Here is a 26930-nt window from a genome sequence, read left to right as displayed (position 1 = left end):
TGTTTCGTGCTTTAACTATTGTGAATTATATTGTAGTAAACATGAGTATAAAGATGCCTCTCCTACATGCTGACTTCATTTCCTTCAAATACATGCTGAGAACTGGGATTGTTGGATAATATGATAGTTTTGTTTTTATTTTTTGAGGACTCTCCATGCTGTTTTCCACAGTGAATGTACTAATATACATTCCTGAGCTAGGTTTCCCTTTTCTTCCACATTTTCAGCAGCACTATCTTTTGTCTTTTTCATCAAAGCAATTCTGTTATTTTTTAAAAGGCTTTTATGTAATAAATGTAAATTTCATAGGTACACCTTTTGGAATATAGCAGTACTTCCCCCCATACTCGCCCTCCCACCCCTACTCCCATCTCACCCATTTTTAATTATCTTTATATACAGAAGATCAACTCTATACTAAGTAAAGATTCAAACAGTTTGCACCCACATAAACACACAAAGTATAAAGTATTGTTTTAGGACTACTTAGACTATTAATTTTCATAACTCATTAAGGACAGAGGTGCTACATGGGAAGCAAGTATACAGTGCTTCCTATTGTTTATTTAACAATTTACAATCTTATTTATTATGTCAGTAGTCATCCAAGGCTCTTGTCATGAGCTGCTGCTAAGGCTATGGAAGCCACAAACTCCATCAGTATTTAGATAGGGCCATAATCAAAATGGAAGTTCTCGCTTCCCTTCAGAGAAAGGTATCTCCTTTTTTTTTTTTTTTTAAAGATTTATTTATTAATTTGAGTCAGAGTTGCACAGAGAGGAGAGGCAGAGAGAGAGTTCTTTCATCTGATGGTTCACTCCCCAGGTGGCCAGAATGGCTGGAGCTGTACCGATCTGAAACCAGGAGCCAGGAGCTGCTTCCGGGTCTCCCATGTGGGTGCAAGGGCCCGAGGACTTGGGCCATCCTTCACTGCTATTCCAGGCCATAGCAGAGAGCTGGATTGGAAGTAGAGCAGCCGTGACTTGAACTGGCACCCATATGGGATGCCAGTGCTCCAGTCGAGAGCATTAACCTGCTGAACCACAGCGCAAGCCCCAGTATCTTCTTCTTTGATGGCCCCATCTTTTCACTGGGATCTCACTTACAGAGATCTTTCATGTCGGCCATTTTTTGCCACAGCATCTTGGCTTTCCATACCTCAGATTCTCTCATGGGCTTTTCAGCCAGATCCAAATGCCTTAAGGGCTGATTCTGAGGTCAGAGTGCTGTTTAGGGCATTTGTCATTCTATGAGTCTGCTGTGTGACCTGCTTCCCATATTGGGTCATGCTCTCCTTTTTTAATTCTATTATTATTAGCAGACTCTTGATCTTATTTATGTGATCCCCTTGACACTTAATCCTATCTTTATGATAAGTTATGCACTTAAAATGATCAATTTAACTAGTAAGGTGGCATTAGTACCTGCCAACTTAATGATATTTGGAGTCCGATGGCAAGTTACCCTTAGGTGTAAGTCTATGGGTTGTATGCCGAACTGTACATCTTATCCCTCTCTTTTCCCATTCTTAGTTTTTACAGGGATTAATTATCAATTGGATTTAAACACCTACGAATAATTCTAAGTTAAGTAAAGAGTTCAACCAATGGTATTATGTAGAAAAGGAAAATACTAAAAAGAATAAAGAAATAAGGTGTTCCTTGACTGTCAGGACAAGATAGTCATTCTGTTATGGGGAATATGAATTGTGAGATGTGAATTACTGTCCCATTGTAGTTTTCATTTGCAAATCCATGACAGTTCTTCATGTTGAACATTTTCCCAAAAACCTGTTGGGTGTTTATATGACTTCTCTGAAAACTGAGAGCTTATTTTCAATACTTTGGAGTAAACAGCCAGAAGGAAAACTGCTGGATTGCTCGACAATTCTATTTTTAATTTTTTGAAAAACGACCGTACTATTTTCTACAATGGCTCCACTGTTTTACACTCCCACCATACATTGCACAGGGTTTCCAGTTTCTTCTATCCTTAACTTACAATTCTTATTTAGTTGTTTTTCATACTAGCCTTTCCATTGAGTGTGAGGTGGTATCTCGTCACAGTTTTGATTCACATGTCTGTAGTGACCACATACAGAGAGAGAGAGAGAGAGAGAGTGAGAAAGAGAGAGAAGACAGAGAAAGAGACAGAGAACGCTTCTGTTTGCTGGTTAACTCCCTTGAATGGCCACAATGAGTAGAGTTTGGCCAGCCTGAAGCCAGGCTCCTGGAATGCTGTCCAGGTCACCCACATGGGTGAAGTGACCAAAGCACTTGGGCCATCTTTTGCTGTTTTCCCAGATACATTAGCAGGGAGCTGGATTGGAAGTGGAGCAACAGCGACTCAAACCAATGCCTCAAATGAGATACTGACATCACAGGCCACAGCTTAATCTGCTGCACCACAGTGCCAGCCCTTTGGGTAGGTTTTCTAAACCTCTATTCCTGTGTTCACCCTTACAAATATCCACAATTAGAATATTTTTTCATTTAACAATTTCCCAGGGGCTGGCGCTGTGGTGCAGCGGGTTAATGCCCTGGCCTGAAGCGCTGGCATCCCATATGGGCACTGGTTCTAGTCCTGGCTGCTCCTCTTCCAATCCAGCTCTCTGCTGTGGCCTGGGAAAGCAGCAGAAGATGGCCCAAGTCCTTGGGCCTCTGAACCCATGTGGGAGATCTGGAAGAGGCTCCTGGCTCTTGACTTCAGATAGGAGCAGCTCTGGCCATTGCGGCCAATTGGGAAGTGAAACAGCGGATAGAAGACCCCTCTCTCTGTCTCTACCTATCTCTGTAACTCTGTGTTTCAAATAAATAAAATAAATCTTTAAAAAAATGATTTCCAAACGTTTTGGAGGCTCTCCTCATTCTCCTTTTTAGTGTTTTATCTCTGTGTGTTTGTGTGTATGTGTGTGTATTTGAGGGAAGTAGGGAAGGAGGAAGTGAGGGAGGGAAGGAGAGAGAGAGAGAGAGAGATTTCAGAAGATCTGTCTTCAAGTTCAGATATTCTTTCTTTTGCCTGACTTCATGGTGAGGCTTTCAACTGATTTACTTATTTATTTTTATTTAACTCATTGAATTTTTTATTTCCGAGATTCTGTTTGGTTCTTTTTCGTGGTCCTCTTCCATTTCACTAAATATATCGATCATATCATGATTTTGTAAAACTGGCTATATGCATTATATCTCTGTGACTATTATTATAATCATTTATTTTATTTTTTTATTATTTTTTGACAAGTGGAGTTAGACAGTGAGAGAGAGAGACAGAGAGAAAGGTCTTTCTTCCATTGGTTCACCCTGCAAATGGCTGCTACGGCCGGTGCACTGCGCCGATCTGAAGCCAGGAGCCAAGTGCTTCCTCCTGGTCTCCCATGCGGGTACAGGGCCCAAGCACTTGGGCCATCCTCCACTGCCTTCCTGGGCCACAGCAGAGAGCTGGACTGGAAGAGGAGTAACTAAAAGGGATAAAGTATTAAATTGTACATCAACAGTCAGGATAAGGGCTGATCAAGTCACTGTTTCTCATAGTGTCCATTTCACTTCAACAGATTTCCTATTTGATGCTTGGTTAGTTGTCACCAATCAGGGAGAGCATATGATATTTGTCCCTCTGGCACTGGCTTATTTCACTCAGCATGATGTGTTCCAGATTCCTCCATTTTGTTGCAAATGACCAGATTTCACTGTTTTTCACTGCTGTATAGTATTCTATAGAGTACATGTCCCATAATTTCTTTATCCAGTCTACTGTTGATGGGCATTTGGGTTTGTTCCAGGTCTTAGCTATTGTGAATTGAGCTGCAATAAACATTACTGTGCAGACAGCTTTTTGTTTGCCAATTTAATTTCCTTTGGGTTAATTCCAAGGAGTGGTATGGCTGGGTAGTATGGTAGTGTTATGTTCAGGTTTCTGAGGACTCTCCAGACTGACTTCCATAGTGGCTTAACCAGTTTGCATTCCCACCAACAGTGGGTTAGTGTCCCTTTTTCCCCACATCCTCTCCAGCATCTATTGTTGGTAGATTTCTGAATGTGAGCCATTAAACCGAGGTGAGGTGAAACCTCATTGTGGTTTTGATTTGTGTTTCCCTGACAGCTAGTGATCTTGAACATTTTTTCATGTGTCTGTTGGTCATTTGGATTTCCTCTTTTTTGAAAAAAATTCTGTTTAAGTCCTTGGCCCATTACCCTCAGTCCATGGTGACTAGGGTTGTGAGAGCTCAGGGCTAGATTCATGGAGAAGTCAGGTACCTGTTTTGGCAGGGCCATGATTGAGGTCTGGGAGCATTCACCGACATATGGCAGAGGCACACAAATTCTTACTATGTTGATTGTAGGTGCCTATGCAGTGTCTTTTTATTTTATCAGTACAATTCAGTTTTACTTATTTAAAAAACATTTTTTAAAAATTTAACAGGCAGGGGCTGGTGCTGTTGCACAGCCAATTAAGCCATTGTCTGTGACATGGCTGCTGGTTCAAGACCTGTCTACTGCACTTTTGATCTAGATCCCTGCTAATGTGCCTGGAAAGCAGCAGTAGATTGCCCAATAATTGGGCCCCTTGCCACCCACGTGGGAGATCCAGATGGAATTCTGGACTCCTGTGTTTGGCCTGTCCCAGCCTTGGCTTTGCAGTTTTGGGCTGGTGATTGTAAATTCCTTACTTGTCTGAGGTCTGCCCCTGGAATTCTTAAGCTGTTATCTCTCTCTCTCTCTCTCTCTCTCTCTCTCTCTCTCTGTCCTTTTTAAGATTTATTTTATTTATTTGAAAGAAGGAGTTACAGAGAGAGGTAGAGCCAGAGAGAAAGAGAGAGAGGTCTTCCATTCCTCTGGTTTACTCCCCAAATGACTTCAATGGCCTGAGCTGATCTGAAGCCAGGAGCCAGGAGCTTCTTCTGGGTCTCCCATGTGGGTATAGGGGCCCAAGGAGTTGGGCCATCTTCTACTGCTTTCCCAGGCTGTAGCAGAGAGCTGGATCAGAAGAGGAGCAGCCGGGACTTGAACCGGCACCCATATGGGATGCCAGCGCTGCAGGCTGGGGCTTTAACCCACTGTGCCACAGGGAAGTCCCAAACTGTTATCTCTTGAACAAACATCCTGATCAGCCATAAGATTAGCAGTTAGCTTTTGTTAATTAAAAAGTGAAAAGAAGGGGCCGGCATCGTGGCCTAGTGAGTAAAGCAATCTGTCTCTCCTTCTGTGTCTGTAACACTGACTTATAAGTAAATAAATAAATAAAGTGAAAAGAGAAGATGTACTCTCTTGATTGTTGTAGATGTGTGGCTAGATGCAAAGTGGAAATAAAAAAGGAAAATGTGTTCATTATAATTACAGTCTCACTGGCAGGGTTAGCTCTGAGCCTCAAGTCCAAACTGTAATTTCACTTTGACTTTCTACTCTCTAATGAGTGTGGTATTGTTCTCCTTAATGCCAGAGGTTGTGGAAGAGCTGATGGAGGCTGTTCCAGAGTCTCCAGGCCCCGTGCAGTCTCTGGGTGTGTGTTAGGCGTGCACAAGGATAGTGGTGAGCCAGGCTGAAACGAATCCATCCCACAAGAGTGCAGGTCTTCCCAGGGTGACAGGGCAAAGCAAAAAGCTGTGTCTGTGAGCCTGGTCTGGAGGTAGAGCCTCTTGGTCTTTATTTGGTGATTGGTTGCACACATGCCAGACTGAGCACTGAGTTTCAAGGCAAAAAGTCCTAAGTTCACTTTCCCATCCTACTCCCATAAACTAGAGGTTTGTCTACTGTCTGCTGAAGGTTGGGATACGAGTGATGGGAGCAGTCCCTGGACCACCTGTTTACATAAGCTGCAAAGGCTCGGTCATCAGATACTGGCCTGGAGTCAGAGGCCATAGGGTGCTGCAAGTTATAATACTAACTTTTTGATTAAAACAATTACATGGCTATATGACTCAATCCATGTTTTTTAAAATTTTAATCTACGTATGCCCTGCCTTGACATAATAAAGGCAAAATAATTGTTATGAAAATCAGAGGAGCAAAGCCCAGTGCTTCCTTCCAGATACTAGAGAATAGTACATCAGGACCTGGTGTCCAGAGAAGAAGTGGACTATGGGATGGATGAAGACCAAGGGCCAAAGAACAGCAACCAGGACTCTGAACTGAATGCACAAGAAGCAGAATGCCAAGGAAATTTTAGGTAAAAGACATTTCTGGGTTCTGCTCTTAGCTTAACCCAAGTAGAAAGTCCCTGCTTCAAGGCTGAGTCATTTGTCAGTCTTAAAAACACAGAGCATTCTAAGGTCAAGTTTTTAATAGGAATATAAACTGTAAGCTCATTTATTTGTTTTTTTTTTTTTTCTTTAGAAAACTATTATTTAATAAATTTAAATTTCGAAAGTACAACTTTTGGATTATAGTAGTCCCTTCCCCCCCCCATAATCACCCTCCCACCGGCAAACTATCCCATCTCCTACTCTCTCTCCCATCCCATTTGTCATTAAGATTCATTTTTGATTATCTTAAATACAGAAGATCAACTTAGTATATACTAAGTAAAGATTTCAACAGTTTCCACCCACATAGACACACAAAGTGTAAAGTACTGTTTGAGTAGTAGTTTTACCGTTAATTCACATAGTACAACACATTAAGGACAGAGATTCTACATGGGAAGTAAGTGCACAGTGACTCCTGTTGTTGATTTAACAATTGACACTCTGATTTATGACATCAGTAATCACCCGTGGCTCTTGTCATGAGTTGCCAAGGCTATGGAAGCCTCTTGAGTTCGCTGACTTCAATCTTATTTAGACAGGGTCATAGTCAAAGTGGAAGTTCTCTCCTCCCTTCAGAGAAAGGTACCTTCTTCTTTGATGGCCTGTTCTTTCCACTGGGATCTCATTCACAGAGATCTTTCATTTAGGTCATTTTTTGCCACGGTGTCTTGGCTTTCCATGCCTGAGAAACTCTCTTGGGGTTTTTAGCCAGATCCACATGCCTTAAGGGCTGATTCTGAAGCTCACTTAATTGTATTTTGCTCAGATTACAATCATTTGTTAAAGTTGTACATCTGGCTTTATTTCATGTACATTCAAGGTATATATTTCAGATCACACTTTTCAAAACTTGTACATTGATGAAAATGTTTTACATTTGCCGTACTTCAGGATCTCAGTAGTCACAAGGGCTTGTGGTTGGTGATTACCGTGATGGATAAAGCATTAAAACATGGATTCTTTTTATTTAAAAAATTTTTAAAGTAATAGATCCACATGGAAAGCTAGTCAGAGTGTTCAGAAAAGTAAAAACCAAAATATTTTCTTATTCTTCAATTTCCCTTTACATTTCCACTGTTACACCTTCCTTTATATTCATTAGGGAAAATGCAAGTATGGCCATCACAACTTTGTGTGCATGTGATTGTTACAAATCACAAATATTGATGATACTATGGATGCTGTTTTAATCCTTTTTTTAAATGAAAGTTATTTCTCAGAGTTCCACAGCACTGCCCTTAGCTCTACCTCTTTTTTAAGATTGTCCTCTGCTCCATTGTTTCATAATTGAATTACTAGATACCTATTTGTAAATTTTTATATTATTTCCAACTTTGTCTCTTAATGCAGTACTGCAGTATCTAAGGCAATTTATGTATGTGTAGGGAAAATTCATAGCAATATAATTGCTGATTCAAAGGATAAGAACATAGCTACTTAAACAGAACTCTATAACAATAATGGTCTTCCATAGTAAGTAGTGTTTCAAACAAGAAGGGAGAGAAGAATTTGGGGCTAAGGTAAGGCATGAACCATAAAGACAGGAAGGAGAGGAAATCAGAGATAAAAGAAAGGAAAGAAATTATTGTTGTGAGACAGGATTGATAAAGATTAGTATGAATAATTTTAAGGGGGTGGCATTTAAAGTTTAATCAGAAGAGTACTTCCTGGAAATATTCAAGAACAAAGTTTTAATATCAGCATGTTTTATTGTATCAGTAAAAGTATAATTTTTATAACTACTATTGTCTTTAGTTTTATTATTCACATATTGTACATTTATTGCATATAATTTGGAAAATGCAAGAAAATATAAATCTGAAAACAAATTTCACCTGTAATAGCACTACTTAGATGTAGCCAATATTAATATTTTCATCTCTTATTCCTGTAAATGTATTAGCTGTTACACCGTTGAGATAATATTGTGTATACATGCCTACATTCAAATTTTTCTTTGGTAATCATCTTTACTACACTGATTTTATTTTCTCTCATTTTTCTTTGCCTGTTTTGTTCATCCCTCGATTCCTCCCTCCCTCCCTTCCTTCCTTCCTTCTTTCTTTCCTTCATAGGTAATCGAAATCTAAATTTCTTTTGGAATGAGTTTGAATATCAGAATAGCACAGATATAGAGAGACCGTTAGCTTCTATTCAGTATAGAAGAAGACAAGCCATGGCCATCCCATTTATCATACAGTGTGGTGAGTGTTGAATTCCATTCTATTTAGCAAACATGTATAAATTAATTCCTTAAAAATGCAAATTCTTGTGTTAAGAACTAAGAAAAGGGGGCAAAGTAGGTAAAATATGGTCTTGCTTTCAAGGAAGTTACAATCTAGATGAGAGATTAAACTAATTGTTTATAAAAGATGAGCAAATTGGATAAATTATTTAATAGAAGCAGAAAACTCTGAGAGTTAAAGAAAAGGAGAGGGAAGTAGAGGCCAGACTTTGTCATAGAAGAAGCATTCGTTGCAGACTTTAAAATAGAATTTTCTAGATAGTGATGATGCATAAGGAAATGAGAGTTAAATTCAGGTGTGCACTTTCATGGTTGTAGAATAATAGAAATAGCTATCTTCTTATTTGTAATCCATAACAGTATCTGATGCATAGCAGAGATCTAATATTGATAGCAAATGAATGAATAATGAATAAATAATAGAAACAAGAAGTATCACATTAGATAAACATGTCAAAGGGTTTGAATTCCAGCATAACATTTTACTTTGATAAGAAACTAGGAGGTATTGGAAGTTTTCCAGTGAAAAAATAACATTGCTGATCATTTCTTCATTTTTCTTAGCTACAAAAAAAGGGTTATGGAATTAAAGACAATCATCCTATCTTCAGTGAACAGGGCAATTGAGAAGACAGGCACCTGACAGTGTTTAAAATTCTGTCAGAGTATTTACACAATGCCAGTGGGTGCACCTTCCTAGTCAGATATAATGTAGAGTAAGGTTGCACGGAAGGATGATTTGGTGATGGACTAGAAAAAAACATGCAGTCTCAAACCTCTGAGGAGACTTCTCTTGTAATCTAAGATCCAACTGAGAAATTGTAAATGTCTGAATCAAGGAGATTTAGGAGTAATACACATGACAGATGGTTTGAAGGTATTTGGGGGGACTTCAGAAATTTTGTGGAAAAATGGAATTATAGGTTTATTTTGGCACAAAGTAATTTCAAATCTATGTATAATTTTTTCACATTATACATTTTCTTCAAACTTTATGAGTGCCCCTCATAATTGAAGAAACTGATGACAACTTGTGACAATCTATTAGATGATATTAAAAGCTTATAATTACTGTGTGTTTTTGATCTGTTCCATTACATCTAATCTCATTACCCAAGAACTACAAGAGATTGGAAATACCATTTAACCTTTCTAAGCCTCTGTTTGTTCATTTATAAAATTAGATTAGTACCAGTAGCTACACTGTAAACTTTCTTTGAAAATAATATGAATTGCCAAGTGTCAAGTTTACTAAGAGTTTAGGATAATGTTCAGCAGTGTTGCTTTTTTCATAATTTTTATTATGTCATCTCATCCTCAATAACCCTTTTAGGTAAGTAGTAATGTTAATCTTTCTAAAAATGTGATACTGAAACATAGTTTCAGTTGAGTTGAGTAATTTGTCTTAAGATAACAGAGGTGGGAACAGGCAGAGCTGTTCAGGTTCATAATCACTGTGCCAACCACCTACACCTGAAATGAACAAAGACAATTTACTTACCTAACAGCCACTAGCAAAGTGTTGCAAGGAAATCAGGGTTAATGTTAAGTGTAGCTTGGAGTGAACAAGGTGTCTTGGTCTTTAAGGTCATGCGGGAGGGACTCTGAGAGGAAAGTGGACAAAGAGATCAGAAATGGTAGACTTGAGAGTGTGATCAGGGCAGTAAAAAACACAGAAGAAAACGTGAATGGTTCAGCGACCTGATTTTCCTTCTTTTGGTAGTCACACAATTGGAGACAGGAAATCAGCAGATGGGTAATAGGCTGGAGAAAATGAGAAAGTCAAGGCACTGGAATTCTTAATATTTACGAAGAGGCAAAGAGATTCTTTTGGTTGAAAGAAGCCGACTGAGGGGAACCGATGCAATAACAATAGTTCTTTGGTGGGATTGTAAAGTAGTTCACAGAACCCTAGAATAATTTAACTGTCAGGCATTATGGTATGTGGTGAAGGATTAACTGTTTTGTATATGTAAACTGACATTATGATAGAGTCATTTCTGATAATGGTCTCTCCTCTGTATGATTGTGTACTGATCATCAGATCTTTGCCGTAAGTGGAGAGTCTTGCCGCCTTCTACCAATTATCAGGACAAAGAATTTCTTGACATGTGGATTTGTGCTAATAATCCTAACCTCTCGGAGAACAGGTAGTTTTTGATATTTTCCTGAAATTCTTTATCCATTTTTAATTCCTAGTGTTCTTACGTGTGCAACTGAAAAATGTCAGCTAATGATACATTTTTGCTTAGTAGCTGGTATCTCTTTGAACTCTTTGTAGCCCTTGCAATCTGTGAAAAGATTATTGCATTAGTGTACTTTTCCATAAAACAAAAGAAATCTGGATGTCAGACATTGGAATACACAGCTTTGCACTTCCACTGCTGGTAGAATACACCCCAGTTTTGAAGAGTTCTGCCTCCCAATTCATTTTCAAACAGCATGCAGTCTTATCATATAGGAATGGGACTCAGAGGGTGTCTCCCAGCGGCCTTAAACTGTTGGACTATGTGCTTTTTTCTATTGAAGTCATATATTGATTTTATTGCTTTATGCTCTTGGAGGAAGACATTCAGACTAAAACAGGAAAAAGACTGATTAAATACTGAAGGATGTCAATGCTATTACAAGCCCTTTTTTTGGACTAATATTCTTTCCTATAGAAAAAGAGTTAATACCCCCCTTCTATAAAGACACCCCTAAATCAAGCCTTCTTTTTCCACGAAGGCTGTTCAAAGTTCTTTTGGCTGGATAAGTGGATATATTTTGCTAGTACATTTATTATGGTGATAACATCTCTTTGGTTATTTTTATCTAGCACTTAAAACAAAAGAGCAAAAATTACAAAATTAAAACAATGAAAACATTCAGATGCTGTTGCTAAAATCCTTTCTGCCTGCAGTTCTCAGGTTAATTATATTAAGAGACAAGAAAAATTTCAGAGGTGGTAAGGTGCTTAGATTTTACAGAACCCAGGATTTCTCAACATCCCTTTCTTGTTTTGCAATACAAATATATGTGTCTCAAATAAAATTTGTCACAAAGTCCAAGTATATAAAGCAAATAAATGCATAACTCTCTTGGTTGAATTAGAAACTGAGAACCTGGGAACCAAAGATGTCTACTTCCCATTTCTGTTCCCTGCTTCTTGTATAAAGCCTTGAGCTCCAGGATTTAGGGTTGTATAACACAGATCTAGTTTTAATTCTTAATTTTCACAAAGAGAGAAATGAAGTCCAAATTGAGGCCAAGAAATCTGTTCCTGAAGCCACTGGCAAGATCTTTTGACTCCTAACCTGATTCTATCCCTCACTTGATTATCTTCTAAATAGGGGCAAAACATTAGCTCAGTTTCTCTTATTAGGAATAGTTCACAAAATTAACTGCTTACTGTGAGCTAAGAACTTTTCATATACTGTAAGATGGAGTTCAGTGTCTGGACTCTGGGTATAGAATATCTAGATTTGACTCCTGGATCCAGTATTTGTGAGACCCTGGACAAAATCAGTCAATCTCTCTCTCTCTATCTCTTGGATTTTATATATTAATTTGAGAGGCAGAGTTACAGAGAGAAGGAGAGAGGGGGAGAGAGGTCTTCCACTTGCTAGTTCACTTCCCAAATGGCCATATTGGCCAGAGCTTGGCCAATCCGAAGCCAGGAGCTAGGAGCTTTATAGAGATCTCCCACATGGGTGCAGGGGCCCAAGAACTCAGGCCATCCTCCACTGCTCTCCCAGGCCAACAGCAGGGAACTGGATTGGAAGTGGAGCAGTAGGTGCCCATATGGAATGTCAGCGTCAAAGGCAGGGGCTTAACCCACTATGCCACAGCCAGCCCCAAGATAACCTCTCTTTAACTCAGCTTCCCATTCCCTGGAAAGAAGTATAGCAGTAGTATCTTGATAGATACTTCTGAAATTCCTAGTCACTTGGAGGCCTCTTGGTAGCAAATTTAGGCTACTTCTGTAATATCTATTCATTTAGCTATCATACTCACTAATCTTGGGCATTGTCAGACCCACAGAACAGAGAAGCTACTCTCTACAACTTACCACCATCCCTGGGGAGGCATGCTCCCATACTGTTCTCTTAAAAAGAAGCGATACCATCACAGAGTATTGCAAAATTAGTTTCAAAACTGCATTAATTCTGTCTCTTTTACACATTGAAATAGTGCCACTTGTGATGCGAGGCAAGATAAATTTAGTTATGTTGGCAGAAAACTGATGGACCTTAAAAGTCTAAAATGCAAAAAGACTTGTATTTATAATTTTCTTAACTTCTTCAATCTTAAAATACACAGTCATAATATTGACCATCTGTTTGATTTCCACTGAAAAGACTGTGATAAAAATATGCATGGAATGACAGCAAGAGGTTTAGGGGAGACATAAAGAAAAATTCCTGATTGCAAGGGGAAGTTTATGGAGAATTGGAGCTTTCTTTATATTAGCTCATTACATTTATGTAGATGTGGATTTAGATTCCAAGACTTAGTCATCTGATGACTTCATTCAGCCTTCACACAGGTGGGCCAGACATACCTGGAGAATAGACTTTGAAATAGATTATTGTTAGGCAAAAACCTGAGACATATAAGCCATTGGATTTGGATAGTCACATAAAGGAAGTGAATTAAGTATAGTTATTTATTAGGTAACATTCTGTGAACAACAGGACAGAATAATATTAATAATATGGTGAAAAGTGGCATTGTATATATTTACATAAAATGCAGTTTGTTGCCAACAGTTAATTGCCTGTTGTTACCAGAGTTAAAGATCAATGAACAACCTGCGAATGAATGATGTTTGTTTAATGAGAACTTGGGCCAGAAACATAATAGCTTTCTCTTACATAGCAATTACATATGCTGTCTCATTCCATATTTATGAAAGTCCTATGACCTTTCCCCATGTCTCAGCAGAGAAAACAGAGAGGCTGAGGAAGTTTCAGTGACTTGCCCAACATTTTTCTCTAGCGATGAAACTGGAAGTCAAGCTCCTGTTGCAAAACTGAACTTTTCCCCACCTTGTGCTTGCTCTTGGAAGGCATCTTTTTCCATTTCCAAATACAATTTAGTGACCAAAATTCACCATTTTACAAACTGAGGGTAGAGTAGAGCCATTCTTTTTCCAACTACTGAAGTCTTATTTTGTTCTTCACTTTTAACTTCAGAGGGAGACTATTACATTTTTATCACAGTACCTGAGAAATAGATATCAGTATGCTTGTTACATTCATGCTTTGAATTTGTCTGCATTGAAAATAAGGATCACCAGCAGGGCAAAAATGACGCCTATTACTTGGTGGAGGCAAACAATGTCTGACTTTTGGAAAAGATTAAGTATCTATGGGTTGTAATGCATATCAAAATATTTACAGAAATCATTAAATGAAGACAACTGATTGTGCTTTAATACTTGAGGATTTCTCTTTTTTGAATAAAACCTTAATGTTGCCACAGATTTTTTTCTCAAATGAAACAGAAGTCAGTTTAGGCCACATACCACAGATGTCTTCAGACCAGTACTCCAGGCGGCTGTATATATAGTAGTTGTCATTAGGATTTGTTTATCTGGTACCTTTCTTTGAAAACAACAGCAATAACACAGATATAACATGTGAGTGGAATTAAGTGTTTTTTCACAGTAGTACTTGAAATTGATTGTAGTTCCTCACTCTTCCCTGTTGGTAGGAAGAATATATATATTGTTATTGTATATGTATTGAATATATATATGTATATTGTATATATATTGTTATTGTAACCATAACAAAGGAGTATTCATCCATAGCCTGTTTATGTTCACTTACACACAGCTCCACTTGATTATGTACATTTATCAACCCAGTGGTTACCAGAGAAACACACATCCATAAGCCTGGGAGGTTAGTGACTGCCAAATGCAGGTACTCTAATGGCAGCAGGTGCTTGGGGCCATTTGGGTGAAAGGGTTCTGTAAGTCCCAGTAATGCCCAAAGCTGTCAGTCAGTACTATCCATCACTTCAGCCAGTCACTGGTCTTCATCACAAGGCTGTCCCTGAGTACTGCATTACATCATGTACTCAGTGGTCTTCACAGCGATCCTGAATCATCAAGTCAAGGATGCATTTGTTTCAGAGGCAGAATAATTTGATATATTTTAAAGAGACCTATGGATCCCCATCCCAGTTTTTCATAAAAAATGATGTTTTGCAGTAATGATGTAAGCATCAGTCATCCAAAAACATTTTTGCAAAAGACTTCATTTCATAATAATGTAGGGTAAGGGAAGCATTAGTGAAATAATACTCTCCCATTCTCATAAATATTAACTATCCCCCTCATTTACCATTAAACTCTTTTCCAGGCAAATTGGAGATTTTAAGTCATATATTACAAAATGTCATCAATTTAATGATTTTCCTTTTCATTTGAATTTTGGCAATATGATAGAAAGTATAACTCCTTATAGAATTAAATCATATTTCACACGCAGTAAATTGTTTTATATTTCCTCCTATACTAATATTGTACTTGTTGATTGTAAAGTTGTCATCATGTAGAACATCTACCTTCCATCCCACTGGGCACCATGAGTACAATGTTACCATCAAAAAGTGAGAAAGCAAAGAAGCTTAGAGAGTCAGTTCAAAGGTATCAAAACAAACTGGCAGAGACGCAGCCACAGGTGAGTTGTTAATTCTTTCCAAACTCTATGGTAGCTCTTGAGCTGTCGGTGTCATCTGTGTCAATTGACTAATGTGGATTACCATACAAAAATGTGTAGCTTCTTTTATCCATCCTTCTGATCATCTTTTAATTTTGGATTAAGGACTGTTCTAGAGTGTAGATCCAGAGGAAGGAGGAGAGTTCTGTAAAAAATATTGTGCATGTGATATCTAAGTCCATCCATACCACAGTGTGATGGAAACATTTCCACTCTATTGCTGCATATAGAGATTTGCAGAGGTCAACAAGTGTGCCCAAGGTACGTGCTCAAGGAGGGTACACAAGTCTGTATGCCTCAAAATTAGGCTATTTTTACTTCACTAGGCTTTTTACCTGAAAATGGATATTTTTGATATAGAGGTCTTTTTTTAAATTAGCTTATTAGTGCAGAAAGCCAAAGTCATATTTGAATGTTAAGAAAATTCAGTAAATAAAATATTACTATCTATAAACATTGATAACCATGACAATTTCAAGGTTAAAAAATCATGTAGAATGTTTGTTTTATTTTTGTAACTAACAAGATAATTAGATATCTATTTACACTATAGATTAAGCACCCAATTTGAGCATTTTAGAGATGGATAGCCAGTCAACTTCCTCAAGCAGCATTTGTTTTTTTTTTTTTTTTTTAATCTTTTATTTAATGAATATAAATTTCCAAAGTACGACTCATGTGTTACAATGGCTTCCCCCCCCATACCGTCCCTCCCACCCACAACCCTCCCCTTTCCCACTCCCTCTCCCCTTCCATTCACATCAAGATTCATTTTCGATTATCTTAATATACAGAAGATCAGCTTAGTATACCTTAAGTAAGTATTTCAACAGTTTGCTCCCACACAGAAACATAAAGTGAAAAATAATAGATGATTTTTTTTAAATGATGATGAAATCAGATCAGACCTATTGTCATGTTTAATCCCAGTGAGAGTCAAGTTGGGAATTGATAATTTCTTTCTTTTTTTTTTTTTTAACAGAAGATCAGTTTAGTGTACATTAAGTAAAGATTTCAGTCGTTTGCACCCCCATAGAAACACAAAGTGAAATATACTGTTTGAGTACTCGTTATAGCATTAAGCCTCAGTGTACAGCACGTTAAGGACAGAGATCCCACATGAGGAGTAAGTGCACAGTGACTCCTGTTGTTGACTTTACCAATTGACACTCCTGTTTATGGCATCACTAATCTCCCTATGCACCAGTTATGAGTTTCCAAGGCTATGGAAGCCCCTCAAGCAGCATTTGTAAAAGTCAACAGCAGATGTCCAAATGTGTAGATTGCTCTGTAGATGTCAGGAAATAAAATGCTCACTAGAGTAATAAATTTAGTGACAGTGAGGATATTAAGCCTGAATACCTAATTAGTTTGTGTGTTCCTGGGCTCTTTTTTTAAAACTTTAATTTAGTAAATATAAATTTCCAAAGTACAGTTTATGGATTACAATGGCTTTTTTCCCCCATAACTTCCCTCCCACCTGCAACCCTCCCATCTCCCATTCCATTCACATCAAGATTCATTTTCAATTATCTTTATATACCGAAGATCAATTTAGCATATATTAAGTAAAGATTTCATCAGTTTGCATCCACATAGAACATAAAGTGTAAAATACTGTTTCAGTACTAGTTATAGCATTAATTCACATTGAACAACACATTAAGGACAGAGATCCTACATGAGGAGTAAGTGCACAGTGACTCCTGTTGTTGACTTAGCAAATTGACACTCTTGTTTATGGCGTCAGTAATCTCCCTAGGCTCTAGTCATGAGTTGCCAAGGCTATGGAAGCCTTTTGAGTTCGTGGACTTTGATATTATTTAGATAACACCATAATCAAAGTGGAAGTTCTCTCCTCCCTTCAGAGAAAGGTACCTCCTTCTTTGATGGCCCCGTTCTTTCTACTGGGATCTCACTCACAGAGATCTTCATTTAGGTGTTTTTTTTGTTTTGTTTTGTTTTGTTTTGTTTTGTTTTTTGCCACAGTGTCTTGGCTTTCCATGCCTAAAATACTCTCATGGGCTCTTTAGCCAGATCCGAATGGCTTAAGGGCTGATCCTGGGCTCTTAAAAGATAAATTTTCTTCTCTGCTCCAGTTTTATCTCATTTCTTTTCCCACTTTGCTAGGGACATGCAGTGCAAGTCAGTCACCACCTGAGATTACAACCAACGAAATCTGGCCCTGTCCTTATAACAGAGTCTTGGTCTCTCCTGGAAACATGCTAAAATCATTTTGGAAGCAGATTGTTTAAGGGCTTCACACCTCCAAAAAAAGCAGCTCAACTTTCTGTAATCCATAGAGGTTCTAGCTGTGGATTTGGTAACAGAGATCAAAAATAAAGATATAACAGCCTGTGGCTGCTTTAATTGATAAAGGACTGGGCAAATTCAGACCTTTACATTGCAGAATATGTTAATTTTTTTTTTTTTTATTTTGCTTAGGCATTACAGCTTGTGAAGGCACTCACATACTGAACTGATTTTTCTCTTTGTAGTCATCTCTGGTTTTTTTTTTTCCTTTCCTGTAGAGGTCAGAGCTGACCCATGGATATTAATAGTGCCAATCACAAAGTCTTAATTAGCTTGTTGTTGATTTAGGGTGAGATGTTTTATTCATCATGGAGATAGAGATTTTGATGGCAACTGATAGAATAACAGATTTATGCCATCAGTTCTGCTTTTTATTTTTTTGGTAGTTGACTTTATTTTCCTGTAAAAATTAAACCAGGGTTATAAAAATTCAGTTTGCTTCAAGTGCATACAAAGAAGGTTAGCAGTGTTTATATAATTCCAAAGACATAAGAATCCTTACCATCCTCTCTTTACCTTTTGTGAAAGGAAGATTTCATGAAATCCTTTTGTGAAAAGAATCTTAGCCTTTTTAACATACAGTAGGACTCAATTCCTATAACTGACCCTAATATGTAGTAATCAAGGAACACTGCAGAACAGCTAATTTTGAGGTGGTCAGTGAGCATGTACTTGCCTTTGTGTGTGTTCCAAGTCAGGCTTTGTGGTAATGCAGCTTAACTAGTACCAGAGTATAAACTTCACAAGAGCAAGGGTTGTCTTGATTTTGGTTTTGAATCTGCATACCCTAAAACAGTGGCTGGAATATATACTAGCAACTCAGTAGTTCATTACTGAATCAAAAAATAAAATACACTCTCAGATAATATATGGCTTCTTTGTGGACCACGTCTAACAGCTATTAAAAATTAACAACCGCTATAAGGTAATATTACTTCAATACTTGTTTATCTTAACTGAAACTGCAATAGAAGTTTGTTCAAAGGAGGGCAACTTCAGTCAAATGAATTTTGGAAAGGGAAAGGGCATTGAACTTGTGTCTTGAAATAAATTTAGGGAAAATAGAGGGGAAAAGACTGGGCATTCCAGGTAAGAAGGACAATATAAAGGGAGATTTGGAGATGAGCAATGATTTTTTTTTCTCATGGAATCAGACTTTTAAATTACAACCTAAATCTGCATACTTTTGTTTTCTATTTTTGCTCATATTTAGCACAAAGTTAGAAGTTGTTGTTAGCACAATAAGAGAAGAAAAATTGATTTACATATGTTATTGTGTGCAAATTGTATGCATGTTTATGTAGAAACCACAATACTTGACTACTACAATTTATCAACAAGGCAAGTAATACTGCTTGACTTATCAACAATATCAGAACATCAAAAGTGACCATTTACCCCAAAAAATAAGTACAAAATGGGAATTTTAAAATGTGATTTTTTAATAGCAAGAAACCTAAGAATAATCCAGCAAAAGTTGTATAAGACTTTCCGAAAGAAATAATAAAAATTTTAAAAATGTATTTAAAAATTTTTAAAGGTGAACAAAATTCACATATTTCACATATACAGATTTCAGAATATAGTGATACTTCCCACCCTACCAGCCCTCCTGCCTGTGTTCCCACCCTTCCTCCTACTTTGTCTCTTATTCCTTCTCTTAATTTTTTGATGATCTACTTTCAGACTATTTTATACTTATACGAGTAACCCTAAACTAGGTAAAGAGTTCAACAAATAATAAGGAAAAAAAAATGTTCCTCAACAGAAGAGACAAAGACTGTAAGCAATCATTGCATTTCAAAATGTCAAATTTCACTCCTCTACATTATAATGTTTGGTACCCTGTTGGTTACCACAGAACAGGGAAAAATATACAGTATTTTCTTTTTGGGGACTTGGCTTATTTGGGGACTTGGCTTATTTTGTTATTTGGGGATGTGGCTTATTTGGTTTCCATTTGCATCCATTTTGTTGCAAAAGACAGGATTTCATTCTTTTTTACAGCTTAGTAGTAATACATAACATATATGGATATGTATACACACATACACACACATACATACCAATTTCTTTATCCAGTCTTCAGTTGACAAGTATTTGGGTTGATTCCATGTCTTAGCTATTGCAAATTGAGCAGCACTAAACATGGGGGTGCAGATAACTCTTTCATATGCTGATTTCATTTCCCTTGGGTCATTTCTCAGGAGTGGGATGGTTGGGTCATATGGTAGGTCTATGTTCAGATTCCTGAGGTATCTCCATGTTGTCTTCCATAGTGGCTTTACCAGTTTACATTCCCACCAACAGTGGATTAGGGTACCTTTTCCCTCACATCCTCACTAATACTTGTTGTTTGTTGATTTCTGTGAGTGCCATTCTAACTGGGGTGAGTTGAAGCCTCATTGTTCTGACTTGCATTTCCCTGATGGTTAGTTACCCTGAACATATTTTTTTCATGTATGTTGACATTTGATTTGAATTTTCTTTTTTGAAAAATGACTATTCAAGTCCTTTGCCCATTTCCTAATTGGATTGTTTCTCTTGCTGTTGTTAAGTTTCTTGAGTTCTTTATAGAATCACATTGAATTTGTAAATTGCTTTTGGTTGTATGGATATTTTGATGATAATAATTCTTCCAATCCATGAATATGGAAGGTTTTCCCATGTTTTGTGTCTTCTGTTTCTTTCTTTAATGTTTTGTAAGTTTCATCATAGAAATCTTTTACCTTATTGATTAAATTTATTCCAAGGTATTAAAATTTGTTTGTAGGCCGGCGCCGTGGCTCGGTAGGCTAATCCTCCACCTAGCGGCGCCGGCACACTGGGTTCTAGTCCCGGTCGGGGCACCGGATTCTGTCCCAGTTTCCCCTCTTCCAGGCCTGCTCTCTGCTATGGCCCGGGAGTGCAGTGGAGGATGGCCCAAGTGCTTGGGCCCTGCACCCCATGGGAGACCAGGAGAAGCACCTGGCTCCTGCCTTCGGATCAGCGCCATGTGCCGGCCACAGTGCGCCGGCCTTGGCGGCCATTGGAGGGTGAACCAATGGCAAAGGAAGACCTTTCTCTCTGTCTCTCTCTCACTGTCCACTCTGCCTGTCAAAAAAAATTGTTTGTAGCTACTGTGAATGGGATTGATCTTAGAAGTTCATTCTCCACCATGGCATTATCTGTAAATACAAAGGCTATTGATTTTTGTGTGTTAATTTTATATCCTGCCACTTTACCAAACCCTTTTATGAGTTCCCATAATCTCTTAGTTGAGTCTTTTTCCCCTACATATAGAATTATGTCATCTACAACAGGGATAACTTGACTTCCTCCTTTCAAATTTGTGTTCCTTTAATATATTTTTCTTGCCTAATGGCTCTTGCTAAAACTTACAGGACTACAATGAACAGCAATCATGAAAGTGGGCATCCTTGTCTGATTCTGGATCTTAACGGAAATACTTCCAACTTTTCCTCATTCAGAATGATGCTGGCTGTAGTTTTGTCACATATTGCCTTGATTGTATTGAGTAATTATCCTTCTATACCCAATTTGCTTAAAGTTTTTATCATGTTGTGTTTTATCAAGTGCTTTTTTTCTGCATCTATTGAGGTAATCATATGGTTTAATTCTTCAATTTGTTTATGTGATGTATTATGTTTATTGATTTGTGTATGTGGAATTATCCCTGCATACCAGGGTTAAATCCCACTTAGTCCAGGTGACTGATCTTTCTGATATGATTTGGGTTCTATTAGTTAGTATTTTGTTGAAGATTTTTTTCATCTGTGTTCATCTGTGGTATTGGTCTAGAGTTCTCTTCTTATGTTGTATTCTTTCTTTGGTTTTGGAATTAAAGTGATGTTGGCCTCATAGAAAGTGTTTAGGTGGATTCCATCTTTCAATTGCTTTGAAAATCTTGAGAAAAATTGGAGTTAATTATTCTTTAAATGGTAGAATTCAGCAGTGAAACCAACTTTATTGCTGCTTCAATCTCCATCCTGGTTATTGCTGTGCTTAGGTTTTCTGTGTCTTCATGAGACAATTTTGGTAGATTGTATGTATCTAGGAATCTATCCATTTCTTCTAGATTTTCCAGTTTGTTGGCATATAGTTATTTGTGATAATTCCTGATGATTCTTTTTTGTTTCTGTGTTATCCACTGGTACATCTCCTTTTTCATCTCCTATTTTATTAAGTTTGGACTTTCCTTCTTTGTTTTGGTTAGGTGGGCCAATGGTGTGTCAATTTTGTTTATTTTTTCAAAAAAACAAGCTCTTCTTTTCATTTATTTTTTATATTGCTTTTTTGGCTTCAATTTTTTTAGTTATTAGACAGGTAGAGTTATAGACAGTGAGAGAGAGAGAGACAGAGAGAAAGGTCTTCCTTCCATTGGTTCATGCTCCAAATGGCCGCCATGGCCGGCATCAGGAGCCAGGTGCTTCCTCCTGGTCTCCCATGCGGGTGCAGGAGCCCAAGGACCTGGGCCACCCTCCACTGCCCTCCCAGGCCACAGCAGAGAGCTGGACTGGAAGAGGAGCAACCGAGACTAGAACCTGGCACCCATATGGGATGCCAGCGCTGCAGACGGAGGATTAACCAAGGAGCCACAGCGCCGTGCTTCAATTTTGTTTATTTCTCCTCTAATTTTAATTATTTCTTTCTTTCTACTAATTTTGGGTTTGGTTTGTTTTTTTTTTTCCCCTAGGTCTTTGAGATGCATTGGTAGCTCCATTATTTAATGCTTTTCCAATTTTTTTATGTAGGCACAACCTGCCATAAATCTCCCTCTCAACACTGCTTTTGCTGTTTCCCATAGTTTTGATGTGTTGTATTGTCATTTTCATTTTTTCCAGGAAATTTTTGATTATGCTTTTGATTTATCTATGACCCACTATTCATTAAGGAGCATGTTGTTCAGTCTTCATGTGTTTGCATTTGATCTAGAGATTCTTGAGTTGTTAAATTTCAGCTTTATTCCATTGTGGTCAGAGAAGATGTGTGGTATGATTTCAATTTTTTGAATTTGCTGAGACTTGCTTTATGGCCTAGTATGTGGTCTATCCTGGAGACAGTTCCATTCACTGATGAAAAGACTGTGTATTCTGGAAATGTTGGATGAAAGGTTCCGTAGATATCAATTGGGTCCATTTGACCCATTGTGTAGACTAGTTCTATTGATTCTTTGTTGATTTTCTGTCTAGTTGACTTGTCCATTGATGGAAGTGGGGTGTTTAAGCCCCCCAATACTATTGTATTGGCATCTATATCTCCCTTTAGACCCATTAACATTTGCTTAAAAAAGCCAGATGCCCTGGCATTGGGTGCATGCACATTATAGTCACATCTTCCTGTTGAACGGATCCCTTAATCATGACATAAGGCCTTTCTTTGTCTCTTTTAGCAATTTTTGTGTTAGAGTCTATTTTGTCTGACATTAGGATGGCTACACCTGCCATTCTTTGCTCTCTGGTAGCATGGAATAGCTTTTACCATCCTTTCACTTTCAGTATGCATGCATTTTTGTTGGTGAGGTATATTTCTTACAGGCAGTAATTAGATAGGTCTTGTTTTTTAATCCACTCAGCAAGTCCATATCTTTTAACTGGAGAGTTGAGGCCATTTACATTCAAAGTAACTGTTGATAAGTAATGACTTGGTCCTGCCATTTTTCCACAAATATTCCAATTATTTGTTTTGGATTTTCTTTGTACTTTTACAAAGAGATTCTGCCTTCATGTTCTTTCATGGTGATGACTATGTTTCTTTGTGTGTGTAGCATATATCCTTAAGCACCTTTAGTAAGGCTGGACAAGTGGTGACAATTTTTTCCAATTTCTGTATGTTATAGAAGGTCTTTATTTCACCTTCATTTATAAATGAGATCTCTGCAATGTACAGTATTCTGGATTGACTTTGTTTTTCTTTTAAGACATGGTTTAAGTCTCTCAATTCTCTCTTTGCCTACAGGGTTTCTGATGAGAAGCTAGTTGTGAGTCTAGTTGGAGATCCTCTGAAAGTGATCTTGCACTTCTCTCATTCACATATTAGAATCTTTTCTGTATTTTTCGCTGTTGAAAGTCTTACTTCAATGTGTCATGGTGAAGATCTTTCTGTCATGTCCATTAGGAGTTCTATGTGATTCCTGTACTTGAATGTCCTTTTCTTTCTCCAAATTAGGGAAGTTTTCTGCTATTATTTCACTGCGTAGGCCTTTTATACATCCTCTCTTTCCCCACTGTCAGGATCTTGTAAGAACTGTTTGTTGATTTGTTTGATAATATCCCATAAATCTCAAACATTGTTTTTTAATTTTTCTAATTTCCTCTTTTTTTTTCCTGAGATATTTCCAAAGATTTGGTTTCTAGCTTGGATATTCTTTCTTCTTCCTCACCAAGTCTGTTGCTGAGGCTTTCCACTGTTTTTGTATTTGACAGTAAATTCTTCATTTGTAATATTTCAGTTTGATTTCTCTTCAAAATCTCAATCTCATGGGGAAATTTTTCCTTCATGTCATGTAGGGATTTATCTCATGAATTTGCTTCTCATTTTTTCTGAATAATGCTATGATCATTCCTTTGAATTCATTTTTAAGTATTTCATCAATATTTTCATTTCCACATTCTAACATTGAAGTGTTGTTTTGTTCCTTTGAGAGGGTCATGTTGTCTTATTCTTTATCTTGTTTCTTGACCTTCTACATTTATTTTTAGGCATTTGTGGAAATACTTGTTGGTTTTCTCTTCTGATGGATTTTATCTTTGAACAATGCCTCTGTGGCTTAGTGGAATGTATGCTCTTTTGCTGAATAATCAGAGATGTGTGCTGGAAGTGGCCAAGGAGCTCTGTCAGTGCTCCAGGGTGAGGAGAGCATCCAGGGTGACACCCAAGTTGGGCATGGTATATTTCTATTGTCATCAGGGAGAGGGTATGATCACCTCTATTTGTGTAATCATTCCCTCTCCTCTTCCAAGGTGATCAGTGCCCAGGGTTAGCCCACAGTAGAAGCAACACTCACCGGCACAGCCCTGCACTACAACCTGTGTAGTCCTTAGTGTAGCACTGGGAAGCCTCAGCTATGCCGGGGCTTGTGGCACCAACTGTTGTGGGTAGGACTATGTGATGTGTGTGAACCCTTTCTCAGGTCCTGCTGGGAGAGTCCAGTGGGTGCTGTTGCTTATAACATCTACAACCCTAGGCCTTGGACTAGGGGGTATGATCTCAACCCTGTTCCAGTCCTACAGGGGAACTACAAAGTATTCAGGAGAGCTTTCTCTGGAAGCTATGAGTCCAGAGTGGTGAAGTGTAGGTTCTTCCATAAGTCCACCTGGTAGATTCCAGTGGCATTGAGAAATTTAGAGCTGATTGTTACAGTCTGGTGTTTCAGGATTTAGTGGGGTCATTATCCAAATCTCTCAATGTGGGAGCTGATTTTTTATTGGCCTCAGAACTTGAAGTTTGGAGCAGTCTGTCCTTTGCCCTACACGTTTCCCTGACACTGACTCTGATGTTGGTAAGGAGTGGAACAAAGGTGCAGTGTGTGACTTTTCACTGCCAAGTATGGCTCTCTGCAGCAGTGGGGGAGAAAAAGGAAGCAATATGGCTTACCTGCTCCAAGTATGTCAGTTGCTCAGATACCAGTCAGCTCCCCAGGCTGAAGCAAAACCAGTGTCTGTCTATGGAATTCCCTCTAATCTAGAACTTCAAGAGGCAAGGTACACCATAATTTCTTCCTACCTTGGTGTGGTTAAGATGGAAACTTGAAGTCAGCTGTTGGCTGTGCCACATGGCTGTCTACAGTGGTGCTTCTGTCTTCAATCCTCTTGCTCCATGGAGTCTGTTATTTTTCACAACTTCACAGAAAAATATGCATCTGCCAGACTCCTGGAAATGTGGTCATTTGTTCTTTTCATATCCCAGAGCAACTGAAGTTAGTGTGCCTGTGCCCTGTTTTATGGATCTCCCATCAAATCACACAACTTTGAATGGTGAAGTTGGAATCTGTTTCCTTTTTGCCTAATTCTAGCACCATTTTGCTCATCTCCTGGGAGTAAAAAGGATGTAGGAACATTTATAAAGGCAAAAAACTGATATATTGCAAATCATATTTTTAAGGAAAATAACGAAGCCCAGTAAGCCTAATAGGGAAGCGCAAATCCAAGATCTATTACTGGTGTTGCATTTTATAGAGTACAGGGGTTGCCCTACATGTAATTGATAAACTGTGTCGACAAGCCAAGACCCTGATTATAAATTGTGCTTCTGAAACAGCCTATTCCAATCCTTTTCTTTCTGAATAGATGAATGAATAATCTGTTCCTAACTCCACTTTTCAGCATCATTTCTCATTACTGAATGTTTCCTATACCAGGTGACAAGTGCCACCTTCTGGCCAAATGATGAAGCATTTTCACTTTTAATTATGTCACTTGATTGCTCAGCTGTTTACGGCTATTAACTGCATAGTTTTTATTCTAGTTTTCAGTAAAACCAAAAGTTAATTTTTAAAGACATAAAGCAGGGTTATAAAATCAATTTCAGACCTCATATTTGCCTCTTTCTCAGTTATAACTCACAAATTATAATCCTCTTTTACCCCCTATGTATGATAATAATGACTATCATGTACAGAGAATATATTTTTAGTTACATTTTTTCAGGGTATTTCTGTTAGTACTTTAAATCCACTTAATATATTGATAATTAAAATACAACGTTATTTCATTCTATGGAATAAACTATCCTATACTAATCCCTTTGTATCTAAATAATGCTAATGGGCAATATGTTTGTATAACAGTATGTTTACTCAGTGTAACCTTGCCTTTATATTATCTAGGTCCTTCTAATTAAATCCTTTTGGATTAGTATTATTTCTGTAGCCTGCATTTCAAGCTGTCTCTAATCTGGCAATGTTTGCCTTTCTAGCATTAGTTTCTTCCATTCTGCATTGTGCCCCTTTTTAGGTGCTTCATGTTGCTTACACAAGAGGGCCTTATCTCTGCTGCTGTTGTCAGGAGTGGCCTCTGGCCATTTCCTAGTTATTCAGGATCCCAAACTGTTGCTAATCCCTATATGAAGTTTTCTTTCATTTTCTTACTTGTAAAATAGTTCCTTTCTTCTAATTCTTTTAGTCCTTTGTATGTCTTTCTTTATATTTTGCTATCACCTGATATTATGTGTACTTAATATGTCTCTTATATTAAATGATAAGATTTTTGAAAGAATAGACTATTTTTTTTTTTTTTTACTCATCCTGGCATTTCCAATAGCACCTAGGCTTGGGTCTTTCATGTAATAGGTATTTACTATAAAATGAAGGATGGCAGTAATTTATTTATGCAGAATTCTACACAGAAGCAAATATATTTTCTTTGATGAGATTGGTTGATTCTACATAGCTGAGATTTATCTTCTCATATATTATTGG

General features: G+C 37.8%; 1 protein-coding gene across 1 annotated transcript in view; it reads left to right on the top strand.

Moving 5' to 3' along the window:
* MORC1 (MORC family CW-type zinc finger 1) overlaps positions 1 to 26930 on the top strand; it is a 247048-nt gene that overhangs the window by 128854 nt on the left and 91264 nt on the right. Inside the window, exons 18-20 of the mRNA XM_070072071.1 lie at positions 8317 to 8445; positions 10531 to 10636; positions 15022 to 15160. Coding sequence (XP_069928172.1) covers positions 8317 to 8445; positions 10531 to 10636; positions 15022 to 15160 — 374 coding nt within the window. The remainder of the gene's footprint in view (positions 1 to 8316; positions 8446 to 10530; positions 10637 to 15021; positions 15161 to 26930) is intronic.

The sequence above is a fragment of the Oryctolagus cuniculus genome, chromosome 4, assembly GCF_964237555.1.
Source record: "Oryctolagus cuniculus chromosome 4, mOryCun1.1, whole genome shotgun sequence".
Taxonomy (NCBI): domain Eukaryota; kingdom Metazoa; phylum Chordata; class Mammalia; order Lagomorpha; family Leporidae; genus Oryctolagus; species Oryctolagus cuniculus.
This window is presented reverse-complemented; position numbering and strand designations above follow the sequence as displayed.